At 44.7% G+C, this 14,163-nt stretch overlaps 2 protein-coding genes across 10 annotated transcripts in view; both read left to right on the top strand.

Moving 5' to 3' along the window:
* Nucleotides 1-2,771, top strand: part of LOC146575110 (semaphorin-3D) — a 103,632-nt gene extending 100,861 nt beyond the window's left edge. For 3 of the 4 annotated variants that reach the window (XM_085275315.1, XM_085275316.1, XM_085275317.1), the window contains 2 exons: nt 145-302; nt 808-2,771. In XM_085275315.1, the coding sequence (XP_085131441.1) occupies nt 145-302; nt 808-1,260 (611 nt within the window). In that variant the 3' untranslated portion in view covers nt 1,261-2,771. The remainder of the gene's footprint in view (nt 1-144; nt 303-807) is intronic. The other variant, XM_085275318.1, reaches the window with a different exon arrangement.
* A 526-nt stretch (nt 2,772-3,297) lies between these two features.
* smpd4 (sphingomyelin phosphodiesterase 4) lies at nt 3,298-13,872 on the top strand. Of its 6 annotated transcripts, none has more exons than XM_085275312.1 (20): nt 3,298-3,446; nt 3,797-3,885; nt 3,994-4,080; nt 5,108-5,244; nt 5,538-5,613; nt 5,794-5,902; nt 6,171-6,223; nt 6,316-6,467; nt 6,589-6,721; nt 7,418-7,483; nt 9,124-9,213; nt 10,434-10,588; nt 10,820-10,910; nt 10,998-11,095; nt 11,442-11,605; nt 11,922-12,127; nt 12,208-12,438; nt 12,558-12,689; nt 12,776-12,904; nt 13,243-13,872. In XM_085275312.1, the coding sequence occupies exons 2-20, from the start codon at nt 3,847-3,849 to the stop codon at nt 13,561-13,563; spliced, it is 2,469 nt and encodes an 822-aa protein (XP_085131438.1). In that variant the 5' UTR covers nt 3,298-3,446; nt 3,797-3,846; the 3' UTR covers nt 13,564-13,872. The 6 variants fall into 6 exon arrangements, with proteins under 6 accessions (XP_085131438.1, XP_085131436.1, XP_085131437.1 ...); XM_085275310.1 differs by having other exon boundaries at nt 9,124-9,261; XM_085275311.1 differs by having other exon boundaries at nt 7,418-7,489.
* The last annotated feature ends 291 nt before the right edge of the window (nt 13,873-14,163 follow it).

Genomic DNA, 14,163 nt, shown 5'->3' with positions numbered 1-14,163 from the left:
CACCTGTGCCGTCTCACATTCAAACGAACATAACTACAAAAGGAAAAGAATCATTTCCATCATTTCCCTGGGAGCATCACACCGTGTGCAGAGCTGTGAAAGCAAAAAAGCAATGCCCTAAGGGTTTTCCTGTGTCTTTGTCAGATTCAGACTCTGTGGAGGTGAAGGTGGTGTACGGTGTTGAGGGAAACTCCACCTTCCTGGAGTGTGTTCCTCGCTCGTCCCAGGCGGAGCTCAGGTGGACGCTGCAGGTCTCAGACGGCCAGCAGCAGACTGTCGGTCAGACACATGAAAGCAGAGAGGTGAGTTTACTGCTCTCTTTTCAGTTTTCAAATTAAAAGCATTCAGGTTTTTACAGATGTTGACAGTAGAGTCTTCTTCTTCTCTCTGCTGTGGCTCATTCACAAAAAACACTATCATGACTTTAGTCTCTGGATTTTCCCTCTAAACGTTCTCCTTCCTCTGGTTTTATTTGTATATATTTTTAGTCCCGAACCTCCAAAGGACAAGACATTAACAGACATTATTTTCTGGCTAAATCTGAGCAAACAGAAACAGTGTATCTCAGAAAGACTTTGTTTCTGCCTGACCAAGATTGGACGTCTAAAAGATGTTTAGAAAGCGAGGCCGTGTTGCATATAAACCCACCAGTGGGCTGTAGAAACAGCTAAAATCCGAACTGTCCCACTGTCATTAACTACCATTGTTCCAAAATGCACTGCTGCACACGAGTGCACACAATATTCTGCTGCACCTCCTTGAATACAAAGAACAGCTCAGACTGAACTTTTGCCGTTCTTTCCTCAGCTGCCTCAGAGCGACGACGACCGCTCCTTCCACATGAAGCGAGGCTTGCTCATTCAGCACCTGGAACAGGCCGACTCGGGCCTTTACACCTGCACCAGCCACGAGCACTCCTACGCCCAGGTCCTGGCTCGATACCGCGTTCGCATTATCCCCAAGCACAGCCTCAACCCAGCTCGAGGAGGGATTGCTGGGTTTCTGAGCCAGCCGGGCTCCCCTCACGCACCGCCTTCTCTGCCAGGACATGGGAACTCGTGGCTGCCTCAGCAGCTCCCTCTGAGGAGCTACAAAGACCTGCACAAGGTGGGAAGCAACAGTCTGACCGTGGACGAGTACTGCGAGCAACTTTGGTACCGCGAGAAGCGCCGGCAGCAGAAGCTGCGGGCGCTGAAGATGAAACAGGAGAGCAGGAAGGCTCGCGTGAGGAGGAACAACCCTCCCGAGGTTCCTCTCTAGTCGCCTGGAGGATCAGAGACTGCCGAGGACAACAGATCCTGTACATGCAGAGGACACGCTGGGGTCAAGTCAAGAAAGTTTGCTTCCTGAGCAAATAAAGCCGGCCAACAAAGTGACACTAATGATAATTTACCATTAAAAACTAATATTCCAGAAAAAGAGATTCGTTTGTCTTCGTCCTGAACTCTTTAGTATTTAGAAAGACTTGGAAATGGAAATATAAGGATGTATGTAGAAAGATAGAAACCTGTATCTGTCTCTGAAGTCTTGTTTTTGTAGCTCATTTCATGCTTTTATGAGCTGTCGCTGATAGTTTACAGGCAGATAAATCATTTGGTAGAAAAGTAGTCCAAGTAAGTGTAAGTTAGTTTGCAGCATTCTGTGACAGATGTGCTGATAGATATGAGCTGCAATTAAAGTTCCAGTTATTCACCTATAAACAAAAAAAGCAAGGTCCGATTTAAATTTGGATGATCTCCCCTTCAGGGTCATCTTTGTGTGCAGCTCTGGACTGATGGCATTGCTGCTGTTCTCAGGTCAGCCCCTGGAAGTCTGTTTGAGCCTCTGTGCTGCACACTGGAGCTTGGCCTTAGTCATCGTTCACTTTACTCACCAGGGCTTTTTCTCTCTGTGACTTTGCCCAGTTTTCTGAAAATGACATTTAAGTGAAACGGTCGCTTCGATTTGTTGCACAGGACTTTGACCGATTGATTGAAAAATAGCAGCAGTTCTGTAATCAGTCTGGAGCTGCATGAGAAGGCGAGCTTAGAGGGGAACTCGGATTTATTTCAGACATGCTTTTTCATTTCAAGTAAATTAAAAGGTCCCTAAAACTGTTTCTTAATGTGTTTCCTTTTGCAAGTGAGGATCTATAAAAGCCAAAATTTCTGCCATGCATGTTTTACACACCTCAGATTGACCCTTTTTATTATTTTCATGTCTCTTCTACGTGTTTAAATATTCAGACCTTTAACACAGCTCAGTGGCTGGCGTGCAGTTTGCATCCAAACTCAGGTTTGACTGACAGTTGGAGGGGGATCTCAGACACACTGCAGACAGACGCAGTGTATTTATATGATCTAACTTGCTGACAGCAGACTCCAGTGTTTGCCCAGTTTACTGCTTCACATGTAACCCTGTTTATTAGAAACTATCGAGAGTTTTCAGCAGGCATCTATGTTTGTTCTGAGACGTAAGCTTCACACATACCTGACGGATTAAAGGCCTCGATGGAAACGCACACATGAAATGGACCTTGCTTGAAACATTATGTATAGCTCTTTACGTCCATGTATATTAAAGAACTCTATTTTTCTAGTTTCCTTTCTGTATCCTGTAGAATTTACTGCATTTTGTAAGTTTATATAAACCTGTGTTTTCCTCATAAGCAAATTTCAAACTTTTTTACTTCACAGCTCTAATAAGCTTCCAGACCGTGTAATGTCATCGTCTTTACTGTATGTGAATAAGCCACAAATGATAACTCAGTGAAAATAAAACAAAGAAAAACATTTGTGCATTTTCTTTTTTGTTCTGGAGTTTTTGGCTGAATTCTGGTTGAGCTGCACGGTCCTGGGCTCTAAGCACAGGTCTCCACACATCGCGCCCTCGTGTCCTCTTCTTGGAGTCTCATTCTGATAGTTGGAGCAGAAAGATGCACATGCGTGCCCTGCTGGAGGTTGTTTTGTAGCCCTACTGGCACCGTTTAGCTCTCCTGCAGTGGACCCTGTCCTGGAATGTCAATTGAGACTGTGCTGAGACATAAATAAAGTGAAAAAGTGAAAACACGTAAATAAAAACGTTTTGTAGAATTTAAGTAAAAAAAAGTCAGACATAGAAAAACAATTTTTTTTCAGAGTACATAAACAATATTCGAGGATTGTTTTTTGTTTGTTTGTTTTTTTATTAAAAGAAGAATAAAATAGATTGTTGTTGGCCGGATTTACCTCAGACGTGCGCAGAAGGGATGGAAACGTTCGGCCTCTGAGGGAGAAATTGACATTGCAGTGCATCAATAATTCCAGCAGGTGGCAGTAATGTACGATAATACGATCATCAACCATCTGGAGTGAAGTAAAACACCAACGAAGAAGAGGAGAACCAGTGTAGTCGTATTTGAACTGCACTGATGGGAACGCGGTTTCTGGGGAATTGGCTGTAGTTTTGAAAAATAATCGCGAGAAAAGGTGAGACGGTGCTGATTTGAAAGCGGAGAATGTGTTGTGTGATTGTGACGTGTGTTGTATTTAATTAAAGGCCGATTTAACGACCATTACTCTTAGTTTAAGCTACTATTAGCTGTCTGTGCTAGCTCTATTAGCAGCCTTTGCTAGCCCGCTCGTGCTAACTTGAGTGCTGCTTTTGATGGATTGTCCTCCTGCTGAGGATTCCTTCAATGGCAGACACTGCAGTCTCTTTAACAGCACGGTTAGCATCCACTTCTGTTAGTGATAAGCCAACAAAAGTTTCCCCGTTAAACGTGTTAAAACTGTTAAAGTTAGACTTTTGATTAAAGTTTGTGTTATTGCCACTGCAGCAGGATCCAGGTGGACTGTACAGTTGTAGAAAGAAACATCGGAGTCCTTAATGGCTAATCCAACGTTACAGCAGCCCAGTTTCCTGCTGGTGAGTCTCTGAGTCCTGCATCTCTGACCTGACTTAGTTATGAAGTCATTTAAAGGTAATAACTCCTCTCTGGTCATGAATATGTTGTGACATGTGATGTTGTTTCAGGCCAACCTGAAAGCCGATGCTACCACCAAACCTCTCCTGCAGCGATGCCAGGATCTGGTGAAGATCATAGATGAGTATCCTGCAAAGGTATTTATCCCTGGATTCATTTTATTTGCTGTGAAAACAGTCGGTAGAATATCTGCTGGAAGGTTTGCATGAACTCCCACATGAGAAATAGCTGCAAAGATATTTTCAGACCGGGAGATACAGTAAGGGAATTCAGGCAGAGATCAGTTTAAGGTTTCACATTCACTAATTGCGTAGTTTCATTTTGAGTGTCATGGATTCCTCCCAGAAGAAATTTGAACTTTGAACTGAACTCTGAAAGATGTGCACATAAATCCAAGATAACTGAATTGTTGGAATGCAGCCTGCTTTCAGATGCCACAGTGTGACTGCAAGGCCCCGTCTGTCATGAATCTAATAAGTTTTGGTAGGACACGACATTGGATGCATGTAGCCTGCACAGTGAACCGGGACAGACGGCTGTTTGTTTGCATGCTACTTCCTCTCTGGTGTCGTGATATCAGGCAGAGCATTCATCATACAACTAAACGTCCCGTTGACTCTTTGTTTTGTTTTTTTGTTTTCTTCTTTCTTGGAGGCACAAACATTTTGTTGTACATCTGTTCTTTTGTGTCATTCTGGGCAGTCCAACATTTTGTGCTGCATTTTGGCTGGTAGTAAAAGAAGATCACATTATGATCTGGTTACCCTGAATGCAAGTTTGAGGCACTTGTGCTTTGGCCTCACTTTTCAGGCCACAAATCTATTTCTGTCATCAGTCACAGCCCAGGGTTGTTCGGTGTTTGCGAGCTTCAGACATTTGTGCCCCAGATCAGTGGAGACCATTGTTTCCTGAGGCATGTGGGGGTCTCTGTGGATAGCTGGGGTTCTGTTTGCAAGCAGCTGTGGGTGTTTGCTGAGGGACACAAAGGATGAGTGCAGTTTTGTTGCTCTCTGTTGGCTCCACTGTAGTCAGGACTTGCAGTGTCACAGTGAGATGGAGGCCTGAATATGTTTATTTGTCAGGCAGACAAACGTTAAAGTGTGTTTCTTATTAGTGTGTGTGTGTGTGTGTGTGTGTGTGTGTGTGTGTGTTTCCTGCCTGTAGGAGCTGCACCTGATCTTTCCTTGGCTGGTAGAGTGTGTGTTTGGCAGCCTGGATGGTGTCATCGCTGGCTGGAACCTGCGATTGCTTCATTCACGGAGCAACGAGTACAACATTGTTATGGACTTCCTAAATCCCAGGTAGCTTCATATCAGCTGAGTGGAATATCATGGAAACCTGCTGAGGTTTTTAATCTGTTAATAAGATTCAAAATATTTAGTAAATTTGGCAGAAGGAGAAACTCGACCTACGAGGTCAGACGTGTTGAAGTTCTCTGCTTTTATGACTTTTTTTTGCCCCACTGAAGAGCACGTCTAGTATATTTTTAGATGTCATATAGCGCTTCCATTTGTAATCTTTTTGTTTTCTAGAATGTCATGCACTCGTATTTTTAAAATATTAAAATATTTTTTTATTTCTCTCTTTTTTTCAGTGGTCCAATGATGAAACTTGTGTATAAACTTCAGGCGGAAGAGTACAAATATGAAATACCAATCAATTATCTCCCAGTAAGAATATTTGCCTCGTCACCTCTGGCTGTTGTAGTCAGACGTTTGAAGTTAAATATTATCATTTTATGTTGGAGTGACTGTTCAGACACACAGAGCTGCTGTAACCACATCACTGGTCCTGTATGGATACTGCAAAATGTCTTTTGGGAGAGTTTGAGACTGTTTTAATTTTTCTAGGGTCCTGTGAAAGCCTGCATCCAGGAGGGCGTTCTCCCAGACTGCCCGCTGTTCCACAACAAGCTGCAGTTCCCTCTCTCTGGTCTCCTGACGCTGAACATCGCTTTCAGTATCCTTTGCAATGCAAACAGCAAAGTCTGAGTTTTCTTTATGGAGCTCTTGAAGGATTGATGAAACAATCACTTGTAGAGCTGCTGGTTTTAGGACCAGGTCGCCCACATGTATCTGGTCTCTGTAGTCTAACGGAAAAAAATCTTTGTTTCCAAACGTCTGAACCATAAATGTTTTCATTTCTGATTTCTTCTGATTTCTTAATTAAAGAAGGAATGAATTATGCTCTTATGAGATCAGTCGGGTTGTTCCTTAACCTTCTTCAGACCCATTTGAATTCTTCATGTTCAATTTTGCCTACTGTCTCATCTCACCAAAGGTGAGGTTGCCACTAACACATTATTCACTTTTATATTTTTTTTTATTGAACCACCTGATCAAAAACTAATAAGCCCTTTTTTATGATTTCAGAACTACCCTCCAGGCCAGTACGGGAGCTCCACAGACAGCGCCTACTTTGTGCTGGTGGACACTTACCTGAAGTACTTCCTCCCCACTGAAGGAAGCGTTCCTCCTTCCCCTTTCTCCGACTCCAGAGGCTCTGTTTCTGCTCCTTCACCGAGGTACTAGTGACAAGACGAATCTTTAATGGCAGAAACATTTGAATGTTTAATACTGTGTAACACAAAAATCCTGCATTTCCTGAAAAGCTTTGATTTCAGACTCTTCCTGTGCCTTCAACAGATCGTCCAGTGTTTCTTTTGCCAGTTACGGCATCCATAGCCCCAGTCTCCTGAAGCATCACATATTCCATCAGCCCTCAGTGAACGCTGACCCCGCAGCCCAGGAAATCTGGAGGTCTGAAACCCTGTTACAGGTAGGATGCAGATACAGCTCTGGGTCTGCCTTTGTTTGGACTGTGGACGTGGATATGACTGCTGTAACTGGTATTTTTAGGTGTGATTAATCAGCTTATTTCTTGTGGAAGTTGCAGGAACCGTCCGAAGAAAATCTAAATCATACTTGATTTCAATTTCTTCAATCTCCCCTTCAGGATCATCTTCAGCACCGCAGCTGTCTTTAGATCTCTCACTGCCACTTCTGTTCTGTCCCACTGGCTCTGTGACGGGCTGTGGATCCTTCACTGTGTCAGAACAGCCCGACTTTAAATCTGCAGAAGTTGTGGGCAGATAAATCTCAGGGGTGTAGTAAATTTAATCCCAGTTTTCTGAGTGTTCTCCTTCAGACTCCTCAGATTGTTACAGTGGACAGTCTCACCTTGGAGGACCAGTTCACGTGATGTCACGTGTCGGTTGTGGCCAACGGCGTCACTCTGCCTGCTTAAGTTTGAGTCGTGGTGAAATCAGAGACGGTGGTGTGAGTGGTCAGAACAGGACCACTGCCTCACTGAGGTGCAAGAAGATGATCTTCAGTGGAATTTGGCTAGATTTGGCTTTAATTATGACTCGTACTACACTTACTGTTACAAACAAAACATTTGAACGGCAGTGAAGAGACTTCACAGAAATGACTAATGATTAATCCTCAAAATATGTGTTTTGATCTTCCTCAGATGTTTGTGGAGATCTGGCTCCATCACTACTCCTTGGAAATGTATCAGAAGCTGCAGTCTCCTCAGGTAAAGGTAAGATATGTACATTTCCTCCCACACACACACACCTGTCCACTTCGCACGGCTGATTGGCTGACCACAGCCCCTCCTTCACACCCATGAGGTCCCGTGATTTGTAAAATACATAAATCATGTTGTTGTTGTTTTTATTATTATTAGTTAAGCATCTTCAGCCTCGTCTCTGCGTATTCACTCCTCAAGCAGCTGCTCTGCTTGAGGCATCAGTTTGTAGTTGAATACTTGCTGTAAACAGCCTCTTCGGTCTGAGCTTAGAGCTCCTGCATAAAGCGATTGGGGCATGTTCCTGGTAGTAGTGCTTTTGCTTCCTACCACATCCTTTGCATGCTGCATGTCCGTGTCAGCAAGCGTGTTGCTGGTATGTTCTCCATGTGTATGTGCAACACAGCATAAAGTCACGGTGGAGTGGATCAATGTGTGCATAAATGTGTGTCTCAGTGCGACAGACGCTTATGTTGGTGTTTATTTCACCTGCACTGTATACAGTGTGCATGACACTGTAGATATACAGCATGTGCTTAGACCCCCTCATCTGTATTATTATTTATTACACGGTCAGCATGTTACCTACTTGAATATCCACCCAACTGCAGTTTCTTTGCAGCTGTGCTTTTGTCTGCAGTTACCTGAAAGTCAAAAGTGATGCACGTTAGCTAAGATAAGAGCTGTGGTTACAATGTAGCTGCCATCACCAGTGTGTGAATGTGGATGACTGGTTGTGTAAAGCGCTTTGGGGTCCTTAAGGACGAGTAAAGCGATATACAAATACAGACCGTTTACCGTGAGACTGCAGAGGAAACGGTGGACTCCCTGTGTGTGACATTCTGACCGTCCCGAAGAGTAAACGCGATTTTAATTGTTGTCTCCTGAACTTGTTAAACGCTGTGTGAGGTCACTGTGTCTGTTATATATAAGAGTGGAGTTAACCTGCAAGATTTTGGAGGCGTGCTGTGCTCATTTCCAGCACCACTTTTTCAGCTTTGCATAATTCACAGTTCAGTCCGATCCAGTCCAGTTTGATGCTAATAATTACTTTAATCTTACACACAAACCCCAAAATCTTACAGTGTTGAGTTCCCTCTGTTTGTGTTGAACAGTAGGAATGGGAATGATTTCCGTTTGGATCTACAGTGACGGGTTAAAAACACAAACTGGGATTTTTCCCGCTCGTTTTTTCACTCTTTCCTGGTTGATTTGGGGGTTTCAGATACATTTTCAGTATTAATGAACAAAGCCTAATATTTTGGAGTGAAATGATTCCCGTCCCTACAGTCACGTAACTCACGTCTGGTGTAGGAACGGCGTCTGCGTCGCCCCCAGCCGTTCATTTTGTTCCCAAAGTCACTTTGTTGTCTTTGTGTCTCCTCTCCTGTCTCCTGCTCTTTTTCTCCTGAATATTTCCGGCCAATTGTTTGTCTGGTTGCGCTCTCGCTCCTGTTTTTGCTGCCTCCTTTGCTCCTGTTCTCACGTGTAACTTCCTCCTGCCACCTTTTTCGTTCCCTGCCTCCTCTTCCTCACTTTTTCCCCCTCTCCCCCTCTCTTCACTGTTGCTCCTCCACCTTTCGTCGTTGTCTTTCCTCTTCCTCATCTTCCTCTACCCCCCCTTCCTGGTGGTTACGGGTGAACAGCTGGCGCTGCTGCAGTACCGCCTCAGTATGTCCAGCATGCCGTGCCAACCCCACGCCCCACCAGGCTCTGGGACCCTCCACACCTACCAAGTACTTTTACCTTTTCATTCACCCCCGCCCCTCTGGGGCCTCCTGGAGGTAAAGCTCAGCCACTCAAGCTCACAGTCAAGGTTACTTCTCTGGTAACAACAACCAGACGATGTCATTCCAGTCACCGGCCTGTAGATGGCAGATGATAGCAGCGGCTGTTTAGCTTCATTCTGCAAGCTTGTTTAATAAAAAGCGCAGCTCTCTGTTCATTTAAGATATTTTAATCATAGTTTCAGGGATTATTTCTACTTTAGAACTTAGCCATGCTTATTGACTTTCAGCTGATTATTAAAAGACAGAGATTGCCCACATTATACGGTAACAGCGTTTAACTCTTTGGCTGCTGTCGGTAAACCAGAGGATGATTGGCCTGTCTCCTTTGAGTCTGACTGTAAATTATGAATTTTACAGAGAAGTATCCTTGAAAGAGAAAGTAATCCAGGAATGAAGCTTTGAAAATGAATCTGGTTTGGGTGTGGTTCTTGCTTTTTCTTTTTTTTTACAGGCATGCTTTTTACGCTGTCTGCTGTGCTTTGTTGTTTTTGTAGTGTTTCTCTCTATTGGCAGCATTAATCTTTTGAAAGCAAAGATACTACTACAATCAAATCAGAACTTCTTATTTTAAGAAATGATTTCTTATCAAATGTGACATTGATCATTTTTTCCATGCCAATCAGAAACATGTAAATATCATTACTTTCCTCGCTTTGCTTGTTTGTGTTTCCTGATGATGTCCAGACGAGGAAACGTGCAGCTGGTTGATGAAGCAGCTTCGAGCACTGAGGTCCCACCTCTTAGTTTCTCACAGTTTTAATATATAAATAATTTTTTAATAAAACAGGAACGTTAGGGTCACTGAAGGGAAACGGTAAATAAATTAAGTGTTCAGGCGAAACATTTACAAGGAAAATATGCAAATTGCAAAGTGTGTTTAAGTTCAGTGTCAGCGGAAGCTTTTCATCCGGAGTTTGTGATGTTAGCGATCACACTCAGATTAAATTCAGTACGGTATAAATTCCTTCATGGTGCTCCAGAGTCAGTCCACACCGTGTGAAAGCCCTCCGGCTCCTGAGTGTGGGACCTCTGTTCTCTCTGGTAATTGTTTGGCTGCTTGTGGATTGGGACGCATTGCGATGGCTGCTTTTTCCATCAATCCTGGCTGCGATTGGGCATATTTGGCGTCATGTCCGAGCACTGTGTGTGACCGCTTCCCTCTGCAGGAGCCCTTTAGCCCGACGGAGGAGCACGTGCTGGTGGTGCGTCTCCTGGTGAAACACGTACACGCCTTCTCCAACAGCCTGAAGCCTGAGCAGCTGTCGTCCTCGCCCTCCGCCCACTCGCACACCCACACCAGCCCGCTGGAAGAGTTTAAGAGGTCAGTCACACACGCTGCTGTCAGACTTTGTGGAAGTAGAACATTTATTACTAAAATAAAATATTAAGTAAGTAAAGCAGATTTGATTGATTTGGTTGATGCTTTTAGATATGCATCATGTGTCAGCATGCAGTAGTAGCTTCTCTACAGCCCTGACTTTAAATAAAAGAACAAAAGCAGGAAGTGGATCATTAAATGAAGGTTTTAGTTAACTTTGTGTTTCCCCCACAGGGTGGTGGTGCAGCGCTTTGTGCACCAGAAGCTGTACCTGTTCCTGCAGCACTGCTTCGGTCACTGGCCTCTGGACGCGTCTTTCAGAGCGGTAGGTCTTTCACATCCTGACGTGATCGCTTGTTTTGCTCCATGAACACGCAGTTTGCTGCTACGAGCGTATTTTGTCCGTGTTCAGGTGTTGGAGACGTGGCTGAGCTACATCCAGCCCTGGAGATACACCGGGGAGAAGCCAAACCCTCAGCCCGACCAAAACAGAACCGTGCCTGAAAAATGGTGAGCAGAGTGGACTCTGAAGTGCTCGTCCATAAAATCTTCATCTTGTTTTTCCTCCCTTTGTGTCGTTGAGCCAGCATTTTGTGTTTGTTATTATTTTATGTTCTGGAGTTTGTGTTGTCAGTGTATACTTCCTGTTTTACTTTGAAGGTCTGTGTCGTGTCTAATTAGGAGACATATTTAATAGATTTTTAATGAAACCTGATATTTTGGGCTTGTCGTTCTTTTTGCTGACTGAGTCATAGCTCTGACTCGGACCCTCAGAAAGGTGAAAGTCTGGGGATTGTTGCTGTTTTGTGGTTCAGACTGACAGATGAGCTTCTGATGATAACTTTCTCTCCTGCAGGGAGTCCTTTGTTCATGAGAACCTGCTCATGTACACGAAGCTCTTCCAGGTGTTTTTGAACCGAGCGGTCAGGACCGATCTGGTGAATGCCAAAAATGCGCTGATGGTCTTCAGGGTGGCCAAAGTCTTCGCTCAGCCTAACCTGGCAGAAATGACCCAGAAAGGTGACGAGGGACAATGCTGGGCTCATTAGTATTGTTCACAAATCTGCATATGAGCATCTGAACTTTCCATTAGCTCATTAAGTGAAGTGTTAGTGTTTTGTTCTCACACTGGTTAAAATAAAACCTTGATGACGTGGATCTGTTTGGATATCTTTTAGGAAATATGATTGGCATTTTTCATATTTCTTGACACTAATGTAGAAATGAATCATTACTTGGTGAAAAGTTACCACCAATGATGACCACGTGACTTAAGGCTGCACAGTGGCTTTGTCACTTTGTTGTCCCACAAACACCTGGAATCGTCTCCCTGCAGGTGAGCAGCTGTTCCTGGAGCCCGAGCACGTCCTCCACCACCGGCAGCCCCGCGGCTACCTGACGCCAGCACAAGGAGGCAGCTACCTGTCGTCACGGCAGCGGGTGGTGACGGACATGGTGTTCAAGGTGAAGAGCCACGTCTACGGTTTGGAAGGACAGGACTGTCAGTACAAGCAGATGTTTGGCACGGAGCTCAGAGGAGCGGTAAGTTTACCTGTGTAAACCACAGAGGTACAGAAAACACCTGTGTTGCTCCGAGTTTTCACCTCCTGTCCATCCCGCAGGTCATGAAGCTAATCCAGATCATTGTACAAGCCAGACAGACGGCCAAGAGGATATCAGATCATTCGAGTGAGGTGGCGGCTAATAAATCTTTCCTGTCCTGGTTTGGACTCGGTGCATCTGATCTGAACCACAGCTTCCCCGGAGCCGAGCCAGAGGAGACCGGAGAATATCTGAAAAAGACCCACGAGTTCCTGGACAGAGCTTTGGAAAACCTGTGCCAGATATTTAAGGTCAGATTAGTCTGGATGTTTTTATTCACTCCCAGCTTGGAGAATGCAGCACGTTCATGTAAGCCTGTCCTTTGTTTGAAGCTGGGCTCTGTAACAGGAGGGTTTTTGTTGTTTTGCAGCTAAACCAGGGGCAGCTGAATCAGCTCATATCAAACCTGGGCTCCTTGGAGGATGATGGCAACAGCAAACAGCTGCCAGACTGCGTGCAGAGTGAGAACGGGCTGATCCTGACTGACCTGGGCCGGAGGCAGGTCAGTATGTGATCCTAAAAGAGGAAGACGTTAGGGTTATGGACGGAGGAGAACTGCCTAAAGAGATCGTGTGTGTTTTTCTGCAGATCATAAATGGACTGCGCAGGTTTGACATTCACTATCAGGGAGACCCGGAGCTGCAGCCCATTAGGAGCTATGAGAACGCCCTGCTGGTCAGGCTCTTCTACAGGATCTCTTCTCTGATTAATGAGAGGGTGAGTGCTGTCTGTAGGCAAGCCTGCAAGGGCGTCGTAAATACGACTCAAGAAGGGCTGAGAGTAGAACACAGTAGAAACAGTCGGGGCACGTGAGGATGGAGAGCAGCACAGCGACACGTAACAAAGGACAAATGTAACCTTTGTTTTTCAGCTGTCTTCAAACTGTTGCCGCCCTCACCCTTTCATATTTTTAACAGTTTCAGTTCTTCAAAACACAAAGTACAGCTTTTAAGCTCAGTAAGCAGCTGCTTCACTGTTTGTGCTCACGTGTGTAAATTTCATATTTGACTGTGAATGAAACAGGTGCTCGCGTGTCTGTTGTTGCCCCCTCACAGTTTGGACGACACATGAATGCACTGTGCTCGCGTCCAGACTTCCTGGGCCGTCTGGGTCGTCACTACCTGACGAATCTCGATTCCAGCACCAAACTGAAGCACAGCCCGATGTCGCGGCACGTGCTGGAGAGGAGCCAGCGGCCGAAGCTGAGCCTTCGCCCGCTGGCCAGCTACAGGACCATACTGCTGCTGCTTCTCTTCTACGTGTTTGGGGCCCTCCTGTCGCTCGGCCCTATCTCCAGCACCGTGCTGCTCCTCGCCGGCGGCTTCCTGTACGGACTTCTCATGACGCTGTTTGCAGACAAACTGAAGACGCACTAAAGCTTTTGACGTGTCTGGGGAAATAAATCGTTTTAATCTCTTGAAAGAAATCAGACTGTAGTCTGTTCACAGATGAGTAGAGCGAGCACGGAGGTGGATCGGCAGCTCTTCAGTTGTTGTTTTTTTTTTTTGTATGATTTGTGTCGTCCAGCCTTGTAAATAATTGGAGAACATCTCAGCTTTCCTTCTGTTTCTGTTCCTCCCCAACATCTGAGAACAGGTGGAGGCCGAAATAGTCAAAGTGCTGATGGAATAAAGAAGTTGAGTTTTCGTCTAAATGACTCATTAAACTGTTTGCACTCTTTTGTAGTTCTCGTTTCTTAACTGTCTGTGTGCATCACATCCACTCCTCCAATAACACCAGGTTACAAAAATAGAACCAGCTCCCCAATATTATATTTTACGAGGTCAAAGGTCTTTTATTTTATTTTATTTTTTTTAAATGTGCCGCAACAAACTAGCAGGCAGACAAAACCTTCAGACGATGATGAGTGAAATATAAAAAGTGATGACAAACTGATGAAACATGAGTCTTAAGACACAAAGGCAACAAATGAAAAGTTACAGTAAAAATACAGACTTGAAGCTTCTTGGCGTATC

This window comes from Mchenga conophoros, linkage group LG5, assembly GCF_057382185.1.
Source record: "Mchenga conophoros isolate Kocher_MC1m ecotype Shallow Benthic linkage group LG5, M_conophoros_male_GT1.1, whole genome shotgun sequence".
In the NCBI taxonomy this organism is placed as follows: Eukaryota; Metazoa; Chordata; class Actinopteri; order Cichliformes; family Cichlidae; genus Mchenga; species Mchenga conophoros.
Note: the sequence above shows the minus strand (reverse complement) of the source record. Positions and strands in the feature narration are given on the sequence as shown.